This window comes from Marmota monax, unplaced genomic scaffold (genome assembly GCF_021218885.2).
Source record: "Marmota monax isolate L192 unplaced genomic scaffold, Marmota_monax_Labrador192_F-V1.1 WCK01_AAM20220418_F8-fsc00014, whole genome shotgun sequence".
Lineage (NCBI taxonomy): Eukaryota > Metazoa > Chordata > Mammalia > Rodentia > Sciuridae > Marmota > Marmota monax.
Genome location: NW_026695222.1, coordinates 28,828,629 through 28,853,318, shown reverse-complemented (window position 1 = coordinate 28,853,318; position 24,690 = coordinate 28,828,629). Strand labels below are relative to the sequence as shown.

The window sequence follows — 24,690 nt, the reverse complement described above, 5'->3', positions numbered from 1 at the left end:
CCAATGTGGCAGTGTTTGGAGATCTTTACTGTGTATATTTTGGGCTGCCTTAATGAGCCCACCCAGCTGTAAACTTGAGCAGTGTGTTTTATGACATTGTCCAAATCACTGAAAAAAAGAAAAAAAAGTCAACAGGATTAAGAGCAGATTCCAGAGAGCTCTGTGCTGCGTTGTTTTCCTCCTTAATGGACCCCCTTCAGGGGCTTGCACCCCTGCACTGGATTAGCATACTTTAGACGCCACTGGAGAGAACGGAGGAAGACAGTCTTCTATTAACAAAGGTAATGATGGCAACCCACGCTCTTGGGCTAGGTGTCAATTAACTGTGGGTTCCGTGCTTCCCGTGTGCTCCAGGTCAGCAGTCAAGGTGGATGCAGACTGCCCTTCACCTCCAGGCTCTGTTCCAGCATCTAGAAGCTTTTGCTCCCACCCTAGCGTCTTCCTTCCCTGTTGAGGTCTCAGCTGCTTCTCTGCTTCTCCCGAAAGCTGACTCAGGCACCACTGCACCCCCATGGAGCTGGGTCTCTGAGCCAAGCCTGGATCTCCTGTTCTGCCTCTATTTGTCCCAGAGTGGCTTCCACGTTCAGTCCACGGTAACAAATGAAGGTCTGGGCGACGTCCTCTCCCCTTTCTCTGACAGGTCAGAGGAAGCCTATGGGGTGGGGGAGTCAGGAGAGCAGATTTCTATTCGTTATTTCCACTGCCAGTGAGCGCATGGAGGTGGGTAACCTCCGAAGAGGAGGAGAGAGGAGAGACGCTGTGCTAAGGAGACTCACTGTGCTAAGTTCTTTATATGTACAAAATAAACTTCAGCAGTCTTCAGGATTCTGCACTATGACTGGGTTTGGAAGGGAACTGCTGAGACAGGAAGAAGAACTGGACGTCAAGGAAGCAGCTCTCTGCAGTGTAAGCGAGAGAACAGAATGATTCCAGGTGAGGTCCAGGCTTTTAGATTGAGGGCATTTTTCAGGTCCTGGACCTCTCGGGGTGGACAAGAAGCACAGTGTAAGACTGATATTCAGGTGTCACAACAGAATCACTGTCAGTCTCCTTCAATGAACTGGCATCTGGCTATTGCCTGGGGAATCTATAGACAGCCCAGCTTCATTAGCAATAATAAAAGTTGCACTGTGCAATCTACAGGATCCTGCTTAGACACGTATGCTGCTAAGAAAGAGAAGCTAAATGGCGCATAACCTATGACCATGAACTTGAATGACAAGGACTCCTCTTCTTTGAAAGTGCATTCAGTTCTTAAAAGGAAGTTTCTTTAAAATACATTCGCGTGGTGGCACTAAGGTCAGCAGATCCTGCGCTGGTGGGTCTCCTCTAAGCATCCTTTCCATCATGTGACAGCTGTTCTGGGTCTGCTAGTTTCAAAGTGGGCTTGAGACTCTTCCTATAAAACCCAAAGTGTTCAGCCCTCCACGTAGGTGCTCCTGTGCCTCCCCAGCCACACACCCAGGCTTCCTAACCAGAATCCCCCAGGAAGGTTTACCGGTCTGCTTGAACACCTAGCCCAGGTGACTCAGAGCAGCGCCTGGGATCTCTAAGCTTACTTCAACCTGCACTGACTGCGCCCTTTGCCAGGCCCCAAGCTTTTGTACCCTGTTCACTGCAGTTTACCCTGGACTGCAAACTTCCCTGGGTGGAATGGAGCTATGCTCACAGAATCCCAGTCCCTTGGCCTCCCAGTGATTATGAGAGGTAGCTGACACTGATAGGGTCTGTGGTGGAGGAGTCCGAGGCCCTAGGAGGTCAGCCATCTGCCACTTTCAAGCAGCCAGGGGCCTGGGACTGAGATTCGAAAGTGTATCTGGGTGATTTTAGGACCCACATTACTGTTCCACTCCAGTATTTGCCCCCCAGGAGAAGGCAGGGGAGGGCTATTTTGAAGATATTCCAGACACTAATTACATGTGCAGATGTACACACAAATGTGTGTTTATCATGCTCCTCCAAATACATCGCACGTCTGAGTGACAGAGAGCCAACCATTCCTATGGTCACTATGCACTGAGGGTGGGAAGCCACATGGTCTCAGGTGCTGTGTGTGTACAGTTTCTGGTTTCTTATTACCACATTGCAAGATAAACTAAGTTCTCATTTTACAAATAAGAAAACAGGAGCTCAGGTCAAGTAATTTTTCCCAGGGCTGCACGGTCCATTTTTTTTCTGATTTGCTACATATAAGAGGTTCATAGGCTGGGGCTGTAGCTCATTGGCAGAGTGCTTGCCTAGTATGTGTGAGGCACTGGGTTTGATCCCTAGCACTGCATAAAACACTAAACAAATAAAGGCATGCTGTCCATCTTCAACTATAATTTTTTTTAAAAAAGAATTTCATGATTATTTATCTCAACCCTTTCATTCAACAGATGAGGAAAAGGAAAGCCAAAAAGTTTAAATAACTTGTAAGACCAGCCAGCTAGTGACAGCTCAGTTGACCCAGAGCAATCATGGGCATATTTAGTCCAGGTCACTGGATATTAAACAGTTTTTTTGAAAGTACAATTTAATTTAAAATTAATTTCATCAAAGGCTATTTTTGTTTTTTTTAAATTTTATATTAAGTACTTCTTCAGCAATCAGGACCACAAAATCAAAATGACTAATACTTTCATCCCTACAGCCTGTTCTGGAGAGAAAAAAATCTATTTCTGAAGTTCATGGCCACAGACTTGGAAACATATTTAAAAGCTTCTCAATTAAAAGCAAGAGAAGGAAGAGGGTAGGGTTGGCTATTAGTGAAAATGTGCAAGTTGTCTAGAGTTTTCCTTTGTGTTTTTCGAGATCTGCACAAGGCTGATTTTATCATGATGGCATTTCTAATTTAAAGAAGAGAAAGCAAAGGCCCTGGGTCTGATCCCTACAGGAATGGCCTTGTCCCACAGGAACAGGGCTCTGGGAGGGCCAGCGGCTTTTCTCACTGCAACTGTCTTCGCCTCGCCCTCCGTACCAGCTGGCACAAAAGCCCGGGCACGGGGGGGGGGGCATCTGAAAGGCTGTAGATAAGTGAAACTTCCCTCTTTTCCTCCCTTGCAGAACATTTCCATCTGACTGGGTCAGAGAAGGAAGTCAGGATAGCAGTGATTTGGTTTTAATTCCTCTTAAGTTCACAAGGTTTAATAATCCACTAAATAAAGGTGCCAAAGGCAGCCAGCATGATAAGGTCCTTGGCTGGGAGATGAATTCATGTTGTCCTGAGGATGGCTTCCGTGGGGAGACTGGTCGAGCAGGTACGCAGAGGGAGCTTAGCGGCTTCCCCACTGGGCATCACAGGATGGAGCTGTTGGCAGGTGGAGTTTCACCCTCCTGTGACATTGTGAAAGGCACAGACAGCGGCTGCCCTTAGCTGCTTCTGTGGCAGGCAGACTTGGGTTTGGCTGCAGCATGTCCTCTCGATTTATTTCTAAGATGTGGGTGCTGCTCTAATTTGCATTTCACAAGTAAGGGAAGCCGGAGAGGTGAACTGGCGCTCAAAGCCAGGTCTGTCCAAACGCATGACTCTTGGTCCTCGGTCCATCACCTGCGGCGTCTGCTGTCCAGCATGTGTGGTCTGTTGCACCACCAAGTGTGCTGCTCGGGCTCACACGCAGGGACAGCCTTGCCCTGGCACGACTGCAGCCCCCGCTGCTAAAGCCGAGCCGAGTTCCCCTGGTGGCTTCTGTCAGTGACGGAGTACGGTGGGGCACACTGAGCCATCTGGCTAGGGTGGACTCTCCATGTGGGCAGTCAGACTGTCGGATTCCTTGGTTGGGCCAAGATGCACCACCCTCCGTCCAGCCCTCTCTCTCCTTCCTTCTCATCCACCGCAGGTGTCAGCCCTCACCTGGGCTCAGCGCTCTCCAGCTCCCCTGCACCCTCCGCGAGCCATCACAGGCAATTTCCTTTAAGAAACCTCTAGGATGTTACTTCTGCCTTGGTGTGTGCTTCTTGAAGGGCCAGTACTTAATATAATTGCCATTATTATATAACACTTTCCTTTAATTGTTCCTTTTAAAACTAAATACATTTATTCTCGCCCTGAGCAAAAATGCATGTTAAATCCCAAGTTTAATCTGCTACCTTTATTTCCCCCATACACGTGTGTGTATGTACACATATACACATAGGTACACATGTACACACACAGATATGAATGGATAGATGATAATTATTTAATTAAATGTACAAACATGGGTCACTGAGGTCATCTCTCTCGTCCCTAATATATGCATTTAACACATCAGAAATTGTTCCCTACATTATGTTGCTAGTAAAAGACTTTTAAAAATAAGTAATGGTGATTAGGGAGAAAGAAGGATGGGAAACAGAAGGTCAGTTGACCTCTTCCAAGGTTTCCACGAATTATTGGACTCTGTGTTCTGAGAAGAACCTGAAAGGAAGATTTCTGTACAACAGGAAACAGACTGGAAAGACGCTCCGAAGTCCAGCTGGATTCTGGACAATAGGGTGAAACCGACGCCACAGTGACATCTGGATCTGTCGTCTGCTCTGCACAGTGTGCCAAGTGGCACAGACGTTTTAACGAAACTGCTAAGTTGGGGTTTCTCGGCTCTATGAATTTCCACCCCCCACCAACTTCTTGCTTATCTTTTGGCCGAATTTAAGCCAGGAAGGAGTGTCCTGGACATGTGTGGCAGCTGGGGCCTGCTGAGCACAGTGAGTCAGGAGTGGCTCTGGGGACTACTCAGCCCCACCCACCACTTCCTGGCAGAGCACATACCTCCCGCACGTTAATTTCAGAAGGGGAAACTATCAGATAGTGGTTTGACTTTTCCTGCCCCAGAAAACAGTCTGCGCTTGCACTGGTGGTGACCTGGTGGACACACTGGCTTTCTCAAAGGAGAGTGGCTCCTGATGACTGACTCTAGCTGAATGGGAAGGGATGACACGGAGGCCATTTATCCACCAGGACAGGCAGGATAACTCGACATCCCAGAAGGTTCACAAAACCATGGAAGACCACAACCCTTTCTCAGGAAGCCAAGTCATTCAAAGAATGAGAAATTCTACTTGTTCATTTCAGTTTCTTTCCCACGAAACACCTGTTCATAAACACGATAGGCATTTCATTCTTCCTGGGAGTACAGCAGGGTCCTTGGTTCAATGGCAAGTGGAGTCGCATTGGAGAGGAAAGCAGAAGGGAGGAGGAGGAGGAGGAGGAGGAGGAGGAGGAAGGTAGGAGAAGGGGAGGAAGAGGGGAGGAGGAGGAGAGGAGGAGGAGGGGAGGAGGAGGGGAGGAGGAGGGGAGGAGGAGGAGGAGAAGCTGCTATACTTGGTTGAGTACAGCAACTGGACCAATAGAAATAGATTCTCAAGTCATCTTAGCCCCAAGGACTCTGCAAACTTTTAAAATCCAACTTACCTTTTTCCAAAACAGTTTGCCCAGAGGCAGAGAGGTGGGTCCTGACTTCTCCTTGCTGCCTTCCTTGGAGGCTTCAGGCCTGGTCACGGACTGCACGGCACCTGAAGGGCTGCAGCCTTTAGGGCTCCTGGCTGTCCCTGGGGTCTCCTGGGGTGTGAAGTTGGTTTTGTCTGACTTGAGGTTGGCCGAAGTGGTGGGTGACTTCTCAGCATCCTGAAGAGTTTTAAAAAAGCGGGTGAGGATTCAAAAATGAAAGATCTCTTCTTTGTACCCCTGGGCTCAGGTGGTACATAATGGTAATATTTTTTTTTCTTTATAATTTTCTGTATTTTCCAAATTTCAACTGTGAATATGAATTTTTTAATTCATATTTTTAAATATGAATTAAAAATCTCGAAGAAATTTGATATATATATATTTTTCTTTTGGAAAACAACCAGAGGATCATTCATGTAGCTTCTGTGAGTGACTCTAGGGGTAGCGGGAAGGGACACTTTGCTGCTAGGATTTTGCGCTGGCTCCAAGTGCTTTTGATCATCTTCTCCTTGGGACACACTTCACACACCCCAGTGCACGCACATTTTTTGAGAAATATTCTATCATCATAAGTGGGTTTACTAATCCAAATGGAAAGTTAAGGAAGGGTGACGATAAATATAATTCAATAGAACCTCTGAAATTCCTTTCCCGCGCTCCACTTTGGAGATCACAATCCAGCTCTGAGGTATAAGGCAGCTGGATTGAGCTTGGTGAAGGGGTTTTGAACTGCATGTGTCCACGAAGGAATTCTCTGCTTTTAGGTCCAGCCCCGTGCTCCACAGTGGAAACATCTTCAATGTCACTCCTTTTGTCCCAACTCCCTCTCTCCCTCCCAACCTCTTCCCCTTCCCCTCATCTCTGGTTCTTTCCCTCCTCCCTCTCTCTCCCTTTCCCTCCTCCCTCCCTCTCCTCCCTCTCTCTCCCCTTTCCTCCTCCCTCCCCTTACTCTCTCCTCCTCCTCCTCCTCCTTCCTCCCACTCTGTCCTCTCTTCTTGCTCATCTTCCTCGCACCCTCCCGATCTCTCTCTTTCTCCCCACATGACTGTGTTAAAGTCTGGTCCTAAGATATCTGATATCTGCAGGGAGGTGCTATTAATTCCTATGCTCTGTCTCCCGTTGAGTCACTGGATAAAGAATGATGGTCACATTTTTTTTTTTCTGGACACGAATGAATACTGGCATTAAAAACTCTAATACCAGGTTGATCTGACCTGACTTCTCCACCCTAAGCAGCTTCACTTTATGATTTTGGATCTGGGGCGATTTGTGACTCAACCCTCTTAAATTCCCAGGGCTGTCGTATCTTCAACTACATTTTCTGACTAAAAGAAAAAATAGTCTGGTGTTGAAAATGGGGTGTGGACAAATACAGGAAGTTTCATAGTATTTTTGGTACTGGACCGAGTCTTAAAGTCCATCTGGCACAGTATTTAAATTTTCAGATAAGGAAAGCAAAGCCCGAGATCCACTGGACCAGGTGTGTAGCCCGGCCTCACGTCTGGACTGCTGACCTTGTCCCTGTGCTCACACACAGCACGTGGGCTCCCTGAAGGGTGTGTTCAGTAACACGAATCCACTATCTGGTGCAGGATGTGACATCTCGCCCAGGTTCTGAGTTGTTTACTGAGCAAACTCTAAGATCAAATCAAGACAAAGGAGTAGAGCGTAGAAATGGTACTAGGATAACCCAGTTCCATTCAAGATATGCAAAGTGCATAATGCTAGAATTTAAAATAACTTCTGCATTTTATAGAGAGTGAACTCGCGATTACGATTCAGCATTAAGAATGCTTCAAATGTGCTTGGGCCCCTGGTACTATTTTAGCCCTAACTGGCCATTAAATTCAAGGGGAAGCACCCACCCATCTCCTAAGCAGCTTGTTTTCTTTTTTCAGAAAAATATTAGGAAATATCATCTATTCATTGACAAACACATTCCGTGCTTTCCACGAGCCATGGCGTGTGCGGAGTACCAGGGCTACGCGTCCTCTTGGAGAGAACGACAGTGAATAAATAATTCCACAGGTATGAAATTTCAAGTGGGAAAAGTGCTGGAGGAGTAGGAGGATCGGTCCACCCAAAGACAAAAGAAAGCACTTCCAAACACTTAAAGCAAGAATTGCAGCCACATGTGACAACCAGGAGGGCTTTACTCAGGAAGGGATGGTTGCTTTGGCCTGGAGGTGGCTGGAAATCACAGGGAGGATCTGCCCTAGCCCCTCTGTCAAGGGGACCCCTTTTCTTGGGGGTGATCATCAAGATTGGACATTAACAGGGTCTGTGGCCATGCAAAGGGTCCCAGAACATAAGCGGATTCACAGTGTGTCTGTGGTATTAAATTCCACTGGGAGAAATGTGGTGAGGAGAGCTTGTCCAGAAACCTTCACGCAGGAGCTGACGATGGGAGGGTGGCTGAGCAACACGTCTACCCTGAGGGGCTTCCCTGGGAGGTGCCCCTCTCCTCCTGCTGGGTGCACCCAGAGACCATGGGCATGATAGTAACATGATAATTCTTTCTTTTTTTCTTTTTTGGTACCTAGAATTGAATCCAGGGGCTCTTAATCACTGAGCCACATCCCCAGCCCTTTTTAATTTTGAGACAGTGTCTTGCTAAATTGTTAGGGCCTCGCTAAAGTGCTGAGGTTGGCTTTGAACTTGTGATCCTCCTGCCTCAGCCTCCCAAGACACTGTGATTACAGGCGTGCACCACTGTATCCGGTTGTAACATAACGCCTCTAATGCACTTGTGTAACCGTTGGTTGACTCTGCATCTCCCCTGCTAGACTTTGAGCCCCTTGAGGGAGAGAGGGTCTTGATCTCTATGACACCCTAGCTCCACTTGGGACCAAATCCTGGCACAAAACTGATGTTTACTCACTGACTAACTAAATGAAAGAGGCCAGAGTGAGGTACTCACAGGATGCGGCTGTATCCAGCTTCCTGACTCTAATGTCCATTCATCTTTTCATCCCTGCCCACTCATTTCCTTATGTCCCAAAGAAGTTCCTCAAATGGTGTCCATCCAAATGTTCATTAGCCAAATTAATAGTCTTTGTTTGCATTATGGGAAAGGCTACAAAAACTCTAACCATGTTTTCAGAGGCAATCTCATGAATGGGGTTACCAGATTTAAAATGAAAATGAAAATATAGAATGCCCCATTAACTTTGAATTTCAGATCAGCAAAGAAAAAATTTCTAGCTTCAATATGTTCCCAATATCTTGCTGGACATATTTAAATTTATATAAAATGATTTCTTTTTTTTTTAATCTGAAATTTGAATTTAATGGGACACTGCATTTTATCTGGTGACTGTACCCAGGAAACTCTAATGGAGCAGATAGGAATATTACACAGAAGTGGCCTTACCTTCTGAGTAGGTTTTCATGTCATTCACACATGGAGTATGGGAGAGAGGAGGTGTTAGGAAAATGGAGACTTCACAAAAACCAATGAATGAGTGGCAGAGCTGACATCACCTGAGCCTGCTACCTCACTGAGGCGTCCCTGAGAAAGCCCAGGAGAGGGCCAGCGTTTCAGGCAGCACAAGAACATTTTAAAGCACACCTGCCTCGCATGCTTGGAGGACACAAGATGAAGTGCCACTCTGAGGCTTCCTATGCGACAAAGGCAAAAACAAAGACTCCGATTCAGCAAAGGAAAGCTGGTGCTTCGCTTTATTTTGGTTTAAAAGGAAAACCTTTGGTTTATGAATTCCAGCTTCCCCATTTTTTTTAACCAAGAAAATTCTTTTTTTTTTTTTTTTTTAGGAAGGAAAATTGCACTGGAGAAATGAACACAGAAGTCAACCAGATTTCTCACAGCAAAACTAGAAGGTAGCGCTTTCTCCTCTGATGCCTGGATTCCCCTTTTCTGCCTGAGGTCACTATCCCACCGAACCCCAGGGTACCGCTCCTCTGCTAATTATGCAATGGGAGTCATGGATAGGACCCAGTTGGTCATTTAAATAACACCGTTTTCTGTGTACAACTGAATAATCAAAAGATGTAAAGAAATAATCTGTCCTAGATAGAGGTAATAGCTGAACTGCTGCATAAATGAGATTTCAGAACATTTGGGAATAGTCCCCTTACTTTATTTCATATTTACATAAAGAACACACTGGAGGTACCTCCAGGAGAGACCTTGGAGTCTGCATGTCTGTATTATGGGATCCATATAAAGGATGTCCTCTACGTTTTCCCCAGGGTCCTGAATCCTGTCCTTCTCCCCACTGTACCTCGGGGCAGGATGCAAGGCCAATGACTTCAGGGAACCCTAGAAATAACAACATTGAACTTGGACAGTCCACATATGGATAGACAGAGATCTATACAGAGTGAAGGCAAACGAAGTGCAGATCTGGCGAGGGAGACACACACTTCCTAAGCTTTCCACGAGAGCGCCACATGGGAGCTAAACCAGGTTCCGTGGCATGAAGCCCATGATGTGTTTCACTGGCCATTACTAAGCTCTCACATGCCCAAGTGGCCCCACCACCCTAATGTTCCCTCCCTCATTGCAATATCTACTGCTGCCTCTCTTTCTTTCTTTACTGAACAAAATAAGTCTGTCTGGAGACTGAAGGGTGGCTTCATAATGTGTTGCTTATGCAAATATAGATTCAGCTACAAGAACTTTCTGTGGGGCTTTTATTTGCATACACAATCCTGGGACTATCATATCCAGCTGGGGAAGTTTTTTAATAAGTTCATTCAACTTGATGGAGAATGGTTGATATTTTAAAGAAATTTCCAAGCTTGAGGACCCAATTCAGAGATCTTTTTAATTGATGGTTTCAGGCACACACTGGCATATTCTTGGACATTAGAAGAGTAACATCTCTAAAACTGGCTTCATATTATCCTGATTCCACCCCACACCACACACATGGAGAAATAACTCGCTCTGCCTTCATTCATTGCTTTTGTTTTTTCTTGCTTGGGCTTTTATGTGAATTTAGTGTAAACTTTGTTAACACTGGAAATGGATGGAACAGACACACAAAGGTAAAATTGTTATCTTCAGGTTAGAAGAGTGTTTCCCAAAATGCAGGCAGCCTACCACTGCAGGGCTAGAGGTAATGTCAGGTTGCATGGAAATACGCTATTCAGTAGCATTCAAACAGTAAAATACTTTTCCAACTTTCATATCATCTAATAACAGTCCAGGGAAAGACAGGCTCAGCCTGGTACTGGTGTGGCCTTAATATTCTACACCACTGGCCAGTGGCTTTCTAGTAAAGCTAGCGAGGGCACTGTGCTAGAGCTTCATGCAAACGAGGTAGCATGAAGTCAGGATCCTTTAAGGAACCTTATTAAAGGTTACCCTGCTCTTAGGAGAAGATTCTGGTTCTCATGTATAATGGAAGTCAAAGTTTCTTTTTAAGATACATTTCATTGGACATGGTCAATTTCTATATAGAAATATCAAGTGATTAATATGACCTCCAACAAAAGTGGCCAACACAGTTTGCATGTGACTGGCGTTTGGGAAACACTGGGTGAGAGTAACTGCAGAACCCTGGTCCACTCTCAGAAAAACCCCCACCTTCGATGTTGAGAGCTATGGCAACTTGAAACCATTCACTGATGTTGAGTCATGTCATTTCCAATCTCCCTTTAATGATCTCAGCCACAGGAGGCTCTGTCTTCACTAAGGCACAGGTGGCGGGCACAGGGCCTGTGTGCCTGGCACGGTGAGGACCAGGGTTCTTCTTTCTGCTAGTTTAACGGGATACAGACCTTATGTCTAAGCAATTTCCTAAAGGCGAGGCCCAGCCGGGGGCTCTCCAGGTGCTTCTTCTTGCTGCCCTTCGCCTGGGTCTCAGATGTCTTCTGACCCACTTGCCCATCGCAGATGCTTTCTGCTTTGGAAGCCTTGCGGGCAACAGCATTCGCGGCTTAGAATTTTGCTTTTAAACAAAATCTAGTTTTCTGTTGTTTTGAGGTGCATGAATACACTGTGACAATTAGCTGCTGGCATGTTACTGCCATCTCCCACCCATACGACACGAGAACATTATCTTTTTAAGATGCTTTGGTAAAGAGCATATTCACAATTTCAGGCACACATTGCTTTTCAACAGAGTGACCTATTTAAATGACCCAGATTAACACATCTCAAAAAACCCTACAACCAAAACTAAACTACCCACTCCCCACCCTGTCCATATTCGCTAAAGACAGTAGTAGGGTAATTAGACTGTAAAATATCAAATGAAAAGTAAATAATTAAAAAAGATAACATAGTCTATTTAATAGTGTTAAATATCTAAATGCTATTGTCACATGGGAAGGACTAAAATAGTCCTGCTGAGCCACTGGACATGGTTGACTCCAGCTACAAGCAGTGTGAGAGTTTCTGTGAGTACTTAGTGTGCTGAGAATCACCCGGAACCAAATGGGACAAGGTTACACACCTTTCAAAGGCGCAAATTCAAGAACTAGACTAGAAAAAGATGTCCAAAGGGCAAGGTATGAGAACAGGGTTTTAGGAAAGAGGTCTAACTGTGGGTGTCAAGGACAACCTAGATGAAAGGCCCTCATCTGAGACCCAGGTGAGCAGCAGGGACCCCACAGCCTTCTGGGGAAGACCATAAGATCTGATCAGCCAGGCATGTTTGGTTGGGAGCACATCTGGGTCATGGAAGGGTCTTGGTACAAGAGCAGCTGAAGAGAATGAGTGTCCCAGGTCACTTGGGGAGCCACACAACACACCCACATTCCCCACTGTTTATGGCCACTGTGCTGACTATGTCTCTTCAAACAAAGCAAAACACAGAACCAAAAGAGAAACAATTGACCCAATCATTCATTGAACTTGACCCTAGCTGCCTTGTAGGAAATGAGTAATTTTAAGGAAAATGCATGTCGATGCCTTGGAAATCTACTTTTCAATGGGATAAGGAGGAACTCAATGAGTATAAATCAAAGGTAATCACGCCGTCCAACCTGGCTTGGATGTGACATGGAAGCAGGAGTCACCCACATTTGAATAGAGCTCTGCCCTATCACACCTTCTCTCAGTCCCGGGGGCTGGGAGAAAGTTTTACTGTCCCAGTTTTACATATGTGGAGACTTGATCCAGACAGGTCAGGATCACACCAGTATCTAGTTGCGAAATCTGAGCTCTAAGAGGTCTTCTGAGGCCAGACCTCGCACGCCTTGTCTCGGCTTAGCTCCTCGGGATATAAGCAACAGATGTAGCAGGGGGGCTAAGCCATTTATTTCGTCCCAGTATCTTTCAAAGGACACAAGACAGTTATCTGTTACCAAGTTAACCTTCCCTCGAGGTTCCTCATGAAATTTAAACCATGTGCTCCGCCAGAGGTGACCCGTCCTGTCAAGTGCAATGGGAAAACACCTCTAAGAAAATAGTGGCTCAAGTCACATTTATTTTGAGGAGAACTGGTTGAATTTCTAGGGAGAAAGTGGAAACTCCAGCCTCCCCACTCCTACTTACATGGCTTTCCACTTGGCCTATGTCCCGTGGCTACTATATTATTTCAAAATGGTCTTTGCAGTAGAGATTTATTTTTTTTGAAACAAAGAACACATTTTCTTTCTTTTTTTTTTTTTTTACAAAAAACAAAACTCTGCATCTTTCTCCTACTTTAATGGGGTCTTTTTAAACTATATTCCCTGGGTCTCTATACATAACAAAAAAGACTAAGATGATGGTATAATTTTTAGTATTCGTCTCTTATTCTACATAAGAAATCGGTTATTCCCGCCATTATGTACAACTCTAATGCACCAATAGAAATGTGGAAGAAGAAAGAAATTGGTTATTGTGATATTATTTAACAAAAATTGTAATATGACTTAAGTTACTCACTACATTTTCATTATAATACCATTAACCTAAATGATATATTTAAAAGACAATCCAACAGCACTAAGTTGCTAACTATTTATGTCCATATATGTGTCTGTACATATATATAACATATAAAGGACACGCACATCATACAGAAAACAAATAAGCAGACTCCCTCTAAATCCAATTCTGTGCACAAACCCATACTTCAAAGGACCTACCGTATCTTCTGGATCTTTTTTTGTTTCAGCTTTGTTAGGTGACACCTTAAAAGTTTGAGAAAATCAAATGTTAGAAATCATAGCTCTTTGGGGTGATTTTTATTTCATAATTACATCACTGTTTAGAGTGGTCCAGTTTACCACACTGGCAAAGCAAGAAATAAGAAGTACTTTTAATTCAGTAGAAACCCAAGGACCTCTGGATAATAAAAAGCTCACCAAATTATAATTTAATAATGAAATGCATCAGATTATTTTCATTTACCATAAGTTTGACCACTTTCAAAATTGTCTCCTGGAAGGCCCAGTTCCCAACGACTCCATCCACTATTACTCCACAAGCAGGGCAACCCTGTGGTGCTAGGGGCACATTCTGTTGACTTTTTCTTTCATTTTATCTTTTGAAGCTAGTCTTGATATCTGCAGATAGCCCAAACACTTTTGTGGCTGTTCTTTTCTTTGTATGCATCAAGCCATTCAGCTCTTCTTTGAGTGTCTGGCATATGTCAAGCTAGAGGGTTCTGCCCTGGGGTGGTCAGAAATGAGCAAGCAAAGCAAAGACATGGTCCGTGTCCCCATCTAATGAAATCGGGAAAGGTAGATGTCACAAGATGGACAGCAATTTCTACAGCGTTTTACTTGCCATTTGAGTGAGAAAATTACTTTGCTAGGCCAACAGCTCAAGGCAGTATTTCCCAATATTGTTTATGATCAATGACCATAAGACATTAAATTGCAATAGGATTCTATTACAGTACAGCTCATGTCACGTGGTCTGGGCACCTAGTGTCCATGTCATGGCTCCCAACTCCAAGGGCTCTCTCCCTGGAAGCCTGATGAACACGTTCCCACAGGAGGCACTTTCTCTCTGTTCTCTCATGTTCCAGCTGTGCCAGGATGGTAATCCATTCAGGACAGCAGCATTCAACTACTTACAAGTAGCACAACTTCTGGGCAATAGAAATGGGGAAAGAAAGGAAACTACTCACCAGAGTTTTGAAGAAACTCATGATGGAATTGTTACTCTCTGTTGTATTTGTTGCCTGGGAGTCGTCCTTTGCAATCTCCAGTCCTTCTGGGTCCCCAGGGACAGAGTAATTCAAAGTTTCAACCTCTTGTCCTTCTGTTTCCTTGCTGTCAACTAGGTCCTAGGAGCAAAACAGAGTTTTCACAGCTGCGACTTGTTGAATGTGGACTCTCAAAGCAATTCCTTTTCTCCCTTACCCCCAATTCCAGCCATACTTCTTCTGCCCACGGGCGTACAGAACAATCAGGAGCTTATGAGAGTCCCTCTTCCTTCCCTTCCCCCTCTTCCCAACATATTCAGCATTTGCAGTTGGTTGGAGGGACACTGTTTGGTGCCAGAGGGTAATGAACACAGCAGTGTATGGTGCATTCCAACAAAACCCCTTCACTCCCAGTTCTGCAAAGAGACTGTGTAAGATGCTAATGTTTTCCACCTTCCTGGTCACCTTGACTAATGATTTGTACATCAGCCCCAGAGATGGCTCTGTCTGACTTCCCACAACCTTTGCAGTAATGAATCATATCAACCAAAGGAAAGAAAAAAACAACCAACCCTGGTGTTTCAAAATAATTGTTCTGCCTTGCAGATCTGGGAGTTTATCGGGGCCAGGGATGTGACATGCAAATAAATTCTCTCCTCTGACTTGCTAGGGAGGAAGGATGCATTCTGAACCTGACTTCCTTGCCCCTTTGCACCTCCCCAACCCTGGGCAAGACCTGTCATCTCTCTGCCTTATGATTGCCAAGGCCCCCAGCCCTGTCTGCTTGGGCTCTGAGTGCCCTCAATCCATTCTACACATCCCAGGCCCCATCCTCCAGTCCTTCCCTGCTCCAGTGGCCTCCCCTGGCCTGGGAGTTGGCCCATACTCTGACACAGCCTCTCGGGCATCCTAAGGTATGGCGCACATCAGAGACCACCCCCCTCACTAGTTGCTGCTTTTCCCTCTCCATTTATTTTGAATGAATTCTCTTGGAGTTTCTTAAACATACTTGTCATGGTTAAGTTGAATTGTCAACTTGATTGGATTAAGAGATGCTGAAGATTAAGAGGCTTCTGGGCGTGTCGATGGAGGGTGTGTCTAGGAATGATTGGCATGTGGGATAGCGAACCGAAGTGGAGATCCTCCCTAAGTGTGGGCAGCACTGTCCAATAGGAAGGTGGCTTGGATGGAAAAAAAAGTTGGAAGATCAAGGAAGCAGCCGCAGATGCAAGCTCAGTTTTTCTTGAACAGGTTCTTGATTGCTCCTGTCATCACTTGAGGACATCAGACTTGCTCCTTCACTCTTCCAAAGCGGACTCTGCCAGGGATTTTCTAGAAGTCTTCAGTCTAGGACTAGGATAGCACTGTTGATTCTTCTTGTCTGAGACTTTAGCCTCTTGGACTGCACCGCTTCTAGTTCCTCCCTGTCTCCGGCCTGCAGATGGCCATTGTGGACTCTCCAGCTTCTGGACTGTAGGCCAATCTAATAAATTATTTTTTATAATCATACTTCCTGTTAATTCTGTTCCTCTAGAGAACCCTGACTAACACAATACTGCAAGCAATTTCCAACTTCACGGCTCTTTGTCTGGAACATTCTGTCCCTCTGTGTGCCTGTCAGTAATTCGCATTCATCCTTCAAGTCTTAAGTGTCTCCTTTTTCTGGGAGTCCACTCCTAAAGAGCCGTCTTAAGCTCTCCTTTGCTCACTGTCTTCTGCCTTCTCCACCTTTGCTGTTGGCATCATTGCTTACAAGATCAGCACCGCCCCATCCACCATATCATGCCAGAAGGGAGGTGCAACAGAGACAGGGATTTCTCAGGTATTGAAGACAGCAGGGCCCAGAGAAGTCATTTTATTAATATGTACTATTTGACTTCTGAATAAACAAATGGAAGAAATGGAAATTTTGCATAAATGAGAGGGGCTCTCATATCAACTTGCTTGTGTAATAACAGAACAGAGGCTATTGCATCCTTTCTTTCTTTCTTCTTCTTCTTTTTTTTTTGTGTGTGTGTGGTGCTGGGGATTGAACCCATGGCCTTGTGCATGTGAGGCAAGCACTCTACTAACTGAGCTATAGCCCCAGCCCCCATTGCCTCCTTCCTGTGTGCCTCCTGTGGTTTTCATTCCCTGGTTTGGTTGCACGGTAGCCTTATTGCTGGGCATTTTCAGGATTCACAGTTTCACATCTGGAGTATCAGAGGCTGCTACTATCGGCATCTTTCACTTTTAGTTTTAATCCCTCCTGTGTATCTTTTCTTTGAACAAATGGCCCAAAGTAAATTTCTGCATCCAGAGGCATGCAAATTTTATAACTTGATAAACACTCTTGTAAAAAATATCGTAAGATTTCACTAGGAAGATTTCCTACTTGTATGTGTCTGCATCTGATTATCTGTCTGGTGCACTAGTAGGGGTGGCAGTGATACCTCAAACATGTCCAGGGCAGGCGGGGCCACCCTGGGGGCTGTGGTCTGGCAGTGGAGCTTGGTCAGCAGGTGGGTGGAGTGAGGGAGGCCAACTCCATTCTTACCTGGCCTGAGCATCCTCTCCCTTCCACCCCGGTGCAGTCCTGTCCTTCATCCCAAGGCCTTGAGTTTCTGGCCTTCCCAAGCCATGCCACGCCCCCATTGCTGTTGGTTCCCTAATTTCCAGGAGAATGGAAGGGAAGCCCTTTGTTTCTACGTGGGGACTTCTAACAGTGCTCAGCGTGTGAGGTGAAAAGCCCATGGAAGACCTGACATCTCTGTCTATGTTGACTACTTCCTCCAACGGTGGAGAGCGGAGTGGGGCAGCTCTGCCCAGTATCCCAGTGTTATACTTCCTGGAAGATTCTGGAAACTCCGTGTAAGCTGATATGGTTGACTATCCAACCAGCAAAAACAATTAAATTCAAAGCAATTTCAAATTATGAAGCACTGCATGTGTCCTCTAGTTTCTGAGCTAATACGATTCAAATATGATTATCTAATCTTAATATATTATTATATGTTATAGAATGATATGTATTGTCAAATATTTTGCATTCACAACACCCACTGTACAAAATGCAAGCCACTGTACAAAAAATGCATTAAACACAAGTTATTTAAACTTTACAACTATTTTCTGAGATAAATGTTACAATTTACAGTTTTTCCAACAATGACATGAAGCTCAGAGAGGTTCAACAACTTGTCTGAGAGGAGAATGTGGGAATTCTGACTCAGGACTGCTGGAACTGGACGTCTGAAATATTACCATCCATCTTCCCCTGCATGCAAAATTTAAGTAGCAAAGCAGTCATCTTCAATGTCATGCTGGGAAACTGAGATCCTCATAAAGAGTGTATATAAGTATATACTAAATCCATAAATTCTCAGAAGATCTTTCAAAGCTTAAGTCTCCCAAGAAGTACAGCACTTAGAATTGTGCACACCCCATTGCCTGTATTTCTTGAACAGTGCTTCTTTATGAAGCATTCCAGAGTCTTAGTTATCAGGTGCCTTCTGGAATCTGCTACGTCCTTTAATCTCTGCAGAGACTGTGAAGAGCATTTCACAGATGAGGAAACTGGGGTCCAAAGAGGAGTAACAGCATGTCCAAGGCCACACTCCTAGCAGGTACAATTGGTGGGTGACTGTGGTCCTGCCTGTCCAGCACTCTTTACCCCTTGTGACTACAGGACCCTGCTCATCCCTAGGGAGTGGTCCCCATTCATCCCCATCCACACCTTTGCTGACCTGTGTTCTTCTCTGGTCACTCTACTGAGATGGCCTCAGCCTTCTCGCAGCTCTTCAAACACTACAAACAGGCTCCTGCCTCAGTGCCTTTGCATCTGAGCTTCCGCCTGCCCTGCATCTGAGCACTCCACCTCACGTCCTTCAAGTCCTTCCCAAATGTCACGTTTTTCTTGAGGACTCTCCTCACCTTCTACCTTAAATTAGCCACAGCTCCTTCCCAGAATGCCCTGTTGGTGCTCACTGTCTTATTTTTATTCTCCTGGCAAAGTTCACTTCTAATGGGTCACTGGTTCCCCTCCTCCAGGGGACATGTGGCAGTGTTGGAGATGTTGGTTGTCACAGCTGGAGGGTGCAGTGGCTGTACTGTATAAAATATTCACCTGCTTATTTTGGTTTTGGGGTTTTTTTCCAGAGTAGAAAAACAATGAAGGTGGGAGTTTTCTTCCTTTTCTCCCCTGTATTTCTCCTGCACCTGGCAGATGCTCAGTAATTAGAAATGGACGAATGATGCTAATGAAACTAGCTACCTTCAGCTTTTATCATTACATCTTCAGATATCCTGTCGTCTCCTTTCCCCTCTCCTTCAGGGACTCCAAGTGCGCACATTCTCGTCTCCGTGGAGTCACTGTCCAGCTAATTGATGTCTCTTTCTTCTTGGAATTCTTCTCCCCTGTTTGCTTGTGGACAGCGCCCACAGCTGCGTCTCTAACTCCTCTAATCTGCGTTCTCCCCTCTGCTGTGAGTCTCATCCATGGATTTCCACACTCTGTAGCTTTCATCTCTAGACGTCTGATTTTGTTTTTTAAAATATATCTTCTGTGCCTCTACTCAACGTTTTAAACACAAAGAATCCATTTATCCTTTTTTTCCAGTTCTAACACCTGAGCCAGTTCTTGGTTGGTTTCCACTGACTGTTTTCTCACATCACAAGACATTTTCCTGTTTCCCTGATATTTTTTGGTGGGTTCCAGACAATGAGCATCTCCCCTGACCAGGCTCTGAATGTTGTTGGTATTTCTATAAACATCTTGGGTTTTGTGCTAGATATAATTAAAATACTTGAAAAGAGCTGATTCTTTCAGTCCTTGCATTTCAGATCTGTCAGGCAGGACCAACGCCCCATGAGGTGTAGAGAGGGCATTTCCCTGGGTGAGGATGGGTTGCCCTGAGGACTCTGACCCTGGCCTGGCCCTGCACAGGAGCGGAGAGTGCACTTCCACTTGGGGCCTTTGCACCTGTGTTAGCTTCCTCATGTGAGCGTCATCCCAGGAACTACCAAGAGCTTGGTCTCAGGGGCTGGGCTCCTCTGGCAGTGAGTAGGGGTGGTCATGGCACACGTCTGGTTCCCCGTTTCCCAGAGATCACTGGCACCTGTTGCCTGATATCCAGTGTCTTGGAAGCTGTCGTTAGATTCCGGTTTCATCTGTTTCAGGCAGGAGGGTGAGTCCAGTTCCTGTCACTCCACCTTGGCCAATAGCTTCTGCTCTGCTGTTGTTAATAGTGACCCAGCTACTGACATTATTTATAAATGGATGAATGAAAACTGCCAATGATCAGTGCTTTGCTTTTTTCCCCAGGGACTGGGGTTGATCAAGTCATTTTGGAAACGAGAGTGCCGCCCCACGACCCCTCAGCATGTTACTACCACATGTTCTGGCCATTTTCCTCTCATCAGTAGCCAGCATGCTGAGCCACAGTTATCCATTTGCGAGCACTCCCGGCTGGACTGGGAGCTCTCTGAGGACAGGTACCATGTCTGAGCTCTTCACAGCAGGACCAAGAAGTTCACAGAAGCATCAGTACCCGGGTGGACTCATCACCTGGCCCCACTTCCTGCAAGTTGAGAGACCTCACGCAGCCAGAGTCTCAGCCTCTCTGGGACACAGTCTCCTTGTCTCACATGGGACTGATAATAAATCCTACCTCATTTAATTTGTTCTGAGTTTTCATGAGAAATAACGCATGTAAACTCCTTCCCATAATGCTCAGCCTAGAAGTATTGGATAAAAGCTAAAATGTCAACATGAAAACGCCATGTAATTTGTAAAGTTCCTGACACAAAACAGATCTGTGAGAAACCCTGTGGCTGGAGGCAAGGCGTTCCCTAGCCTTCCAACACCATGCTTCTCCACCAGCTTCCCTGGCTCCCCACACCTGGGCCCTGGGAGCGCATCCATCCTTTAGCCACGGCTCCGGCTCCCTCCCACTGAAGCCCTGTGGGTAGAGCTGCCCATAGCGATCTGTCTCCCTTCTGAATTGCCATCCACTGTCCCCCTCTGCGCCCATGTGGCACTCAGCTACCTACCTAGACCAGCCTGTTGCCGTCCACTGTCCCCCTCTGCGTTACAAAGAGGGCTTCAGAAGGATGGTACATAAAGCACATTTCTTTCTGTGAATATTTTTAAGGTGATCATGGTGTGTCTATTTCACACAGGCTCCATCCAGCTCCGAGATGTGTCCTAAATGGAGACGGACTTCTTACTTCTTGTGAAATGCCTCATAAAGAGTTGGAGCTTCGTAAAACTATAAGCAAGTATAAACTACGGCCTTGACAGTCTCATTAAATTTTCTGGTTAATTCCACGCAAGAAGCTTTTTGCTTTCGGGGAGAGGTGCTTTTACAAAACAGGTTCTAATAGGAGTTAGACTTTTTACAATTACAAGCCATAATTAGGACCCAACTTACTGGACGGTTGATCAGGAGGATGTTGAAACCTCTGTTAAGGGTTGTTGAGGGCCGGTGTGCCTCGTTTTATTTTGGTGGTACATGTACACATGAGGTTACTCTTCAAATGCATGCTATGGACTGGAGGTTTGCGTCGCTTTAAACTTTGCATGTTGAAATCCTTACCCCCACTGTGATGGCATTAGGAGGTGGGTTTTTTGGATGATGATCCATATTAAGAAGTAGAGCCCTCATGAATAAGATTAGGGTCCTTACACCCCAGAGACCTCTCTGCTTCTCTTTCTGCCTCTCAAGGATATGAGGAGAGTTCGGCAGTCTGCAAGCTGAGGGAGGGCCTCACCAGAGCCCTACCGTGCTGCACCCTGCTCTCAGACCTCCAGCCTGCAGCGTGGCAGAAATCCGTTTCTATTATTCATAAAGTATGGTACTTTGATGGCAGCCTGCACTAAGACAATGGGCATGAGAAAAATATTTGTAGCCTCAGACCTCTGGTAGTATGAATGTGTTTGCCTAAGTCAAGCTGAGTTAAGGTAAATTTTAAATAAAAATATCATGTATAATTAAACAGGTGTTTTGAAAATGAGCCATTATGAAAAGTGGGACAAGAAATAAATCTGGACTGAGAAACTCCCCACTGGGCCTAATTAGGGTGTCTCCTGGGAACGACGCCTCTTTTCCACCCGTTCCTTTATGCATCCTCATTCATCACCTGTGTAGGACACTGACCCTGTATGAGCTGTGCAGAGGATACACAGCCTCAGCAGGGACCTGTGTCCAGCTGGCCCGGACTCGACTCCTGGCTCCTGTGCGCTCCTGGCAAGTGTCCTGACACATGTCTCCTTTGCTCATTTGTAAAAGTGGGGAAATGAGTAGCACCTGACTGTCAAGAGCGCTGGTCTCATAAATGGGATAATCCACATCAAGGACTTAGAACAATGGGTGGCATACAGTAGGCACTCAATAGATGTTAGCTATTATGATTTTTTTAATCACCAGCACTGTTTGGAGCTCTGTGGGATTTACAGAGATGAGTCTGACGTTCCTCCCTTTTAGGTGCTTACAGTTCCTCCTCTTTATTAGCCCTTCCTCCCATCTCTTTGACCCTTACCTACAACCCCCAGGCCCCCGGGGGTGGGAAGTCCACCTGTGAATTTATCTCCCACTTCTATTCTTGGCCAAGAATAAAAGTCTCCCTCATTGCCTAATCGCTGCTCTGTTTTGCTCTTGGTTCCAAGAGGGAAAAAGGAGCCAGGCTTTGGAGTCAACAACGAGAAGCATGTCAGTGTGCACCAAGCCTGGGAATGACTGAACCAGACAGACGGACGAGGGAAAGCCTGAAGGTGGCACACCCTCCTGGGCCTTGGAGTGCCCTCCTGGGTCGTGCAGGGGTGGGTGGGGTACAGATGGGAGAAAGGCGTGAGGCAAAGGTGGGAAATATAGGCAGGCATGGCTCGGGGGCCGGGGGGCTTCAGGGCAGGTTCTTCGGGGCAGCTGAGCTTCGGGGTGTGAAGGCAAGGTGGCTGGAAGGACAACTGGGAGTCGGACTGAGCAAGCGCTGGGTGCCTGCTTGGGGGGGAGTCTGGGCCCAGGAGTGTGTGGCACAGGGTAGTTTGAGTGGGAGCACCTGTGCCCCAGAGACCCCACGCGGGTGAGCACCACAGAGCAAGGCCCAACAGCTAGGGGAGAGCATGGGCAAGGCAGGAAGACGTGGGCCTCCTCCCTCATCCATCTTCCCGGAGCCCCCAGGCCTGAGGGACAGGAGGGAAAGGGCAAGGACCTCCCTCCATGGGTCAGACCAGGGCTTGGTTCCAGAAGGAACTGGGAGGCATGTCAATATGTATGCAAGGGTGACATTTTGACATGGACGGGGTGGACTTTGGAATCACAGCAAGCGGATCTGTGATGGTACCAGGAAGGAGAAAAGGAGCTGTTTATGCAATATTGGCCCCGTTGGTCTAGGCACTGGGACAGGGGGTGACACAGGCTCCTGTGCTCAGGAGCTGAAATTCTAGTAAGGGAGGAAACCAAACCAGATTGAAATACAGATAAACCAGTAAGTGCAGCAGCGGCCCAGGTGGGAGGCCTGCTCAGGGAAAACCGAGGCAAAGGGACCTTGGGCTACTCGTGACAGTGGTGAGGACCTCCAGGAAGCTGAGGCTCATCTACAGCTCTGAGCCACTCTGCCCGGCTTCCCGGGCTCCCCACGGCCCGTCACTGAGAGTAGTAGGGGCTCATATGGGCTCCTCTCAGCTCCTGCCCAGACCCAGACCTTTCTAAGGATCCGAGAAGCAGGGATTCTTCTCTGTGATCCCAGGGCGGGGCACATGGGGAGAGTCACCAAACCTCCTGGGAGTAAAATGGGATGCTGTGAAGCTGACCAGAGGGGAATGACCAAAAGGGAATGGGCTGCGAGGCTGCCAGGCTCTGCACGGATGTAGACAGCCATCGGGAGGAAACTGCAGTGAGGGGCGCCGTCTGCCCAGGGGGACAATGTGAATCCCTCTTCACCCAGATAGAGATCCCTGACTGGAGACGACGTGGTGGACAGAGGCCCCAAGCTTCGTGTTCTGCCCTGTGCCATCTTCTGCAGACCCCTCTAAAGGTGTCCACGGCGCTTCCCTGATGCCCACCCACAGCCCTGGCTCACGGCTTGGACAGCAGCAGAGGACTTGCTGCAGTGCCAGCAGCTGCTCCGCCTTGGGATTTTCCTGGGTGAGAGTTTTGGGGCCTTTCAAATAGAAATTCTCAGCTTGAGCCCTTATTTTGCAGTAGTTTTTCCTGGACTTCCAGACTTGCACTGATGCCTTCTGGTGGAGGATAGCCACTTTCTCTTGCTCCTCCCACAAGGGACAATAAAAGATCCTAGAAATTATATAAAAACAAACAGAAGAACTCTGAAAGGTGTGGAAGAGAAGGCTGGCCAGCTGGGGACCTGAGGAGCAGCACAGGGGTGAGTCCCTGGGTCCCCTTTTGTCTTTATATATCCTGGACTTGGGGTGGAAGAAGCTGGCAACCTAGAAACACCAATGGGTGCTGGCTCCTCCAAATCCTCCCCCAGATCTGTTCTCTCTAAATAGAGGTCAGGGGTGCTCTAGTAAGAGAAAACACCCAGCACTTAAGAGCAATCCCGCAGAACAGAGAACCCAGGAGGAGACCCACACAAGTACGCCCAGCATCATAAAATCAACAAGGAAAGACTCTTCTCCACAGATGGTGCTAGAGTCACCCACGGAGGGAAAGGAAAAACCTAAACCCGGTTCACACCTGTGCAAAAACTAGCTCAAAACGGACCACTGACTTCCATGAACAATGACAAATACACAACTTTAGGAAAAAATAGGATTTCTGGGATTCTGTGGTCAGGCAAAGAGGTTTTAGATATTCTTCTGAAAGCACAACCCTTTTAAAAAAAAGGGAAATTCATGAGTTGGATTTCATCAAAAATAAGATTCTGTGCTGTGAAATATCCTGTTAAACAAAGGAAAAGACAATCTGGAGAGTGGAAGGGAATATTTGCAAACCATCTCTCTGGCAAGGCACTCGCACATGGAGTATGTAAAGAACTCTTAAAACTCAACAGCAGAACCAGAGACAAAAATCTAGTTAGGAAACAGGCAAGTGACAGGACATCACAGCAGGGGATGTATACAGATGGCAAACAAGTGCCTGGGACATGCTTTCCGGCTTCACTAGGGAAATGCAAAATAAAACCAAACCAGAGGTCACTGCACTCTTTTAGAATGACTAAAGTAAAGAATAACAGCAATACTGAAGGCTGATAATCATGCAGAGAAACTAGATTACCTGTAGATTGTTGGTA

The 24,690-nt window shown here is 46.3% G+C and overlaps 1 protein-coding gene across 11 annotated transcripts in view; it reads right to left on the bottom strand.

Moving 5' to 3' along the window:
* Positions 1-24,690, bottom strand: part of Bcas1 (brain enriched myelin associated protein 1) — a 97,227-nt gene that overhangs the window by 34,682 nt on the left and 37,855 nt on the right. For 6 of the 11 annotated variants that reach the window (XM_058575465.1, XM_058575466.1, XM_058575468.1 and 3 more), the window contains exons 5-8: positions 14,443-14,601; positions 13,454-13,498; positions 11,156-11,290; positions 5,372-5,584 (exon numbers count right to left, since the gene is read on the bottom strand). In XM_058575465.1, the coding sequence (XP_058431448.1) occupies positions 5,372-5,584; positions 11,156-11,290; positions 13,454-13,498; positions 14,443-14,601 (552 nt within the window). The remainder of the gene's footprint in view (positions 1-5,371; positions 5,585-11,155; positions 11,291-13,453; positions 13,499-14,442; positions 14,602-24,690) is intronic. The other 5 variants (XM_046432874.2, XM_046432875.2, XM_058575469.1 and 2 more) reach the window with 1 other exon arrangement.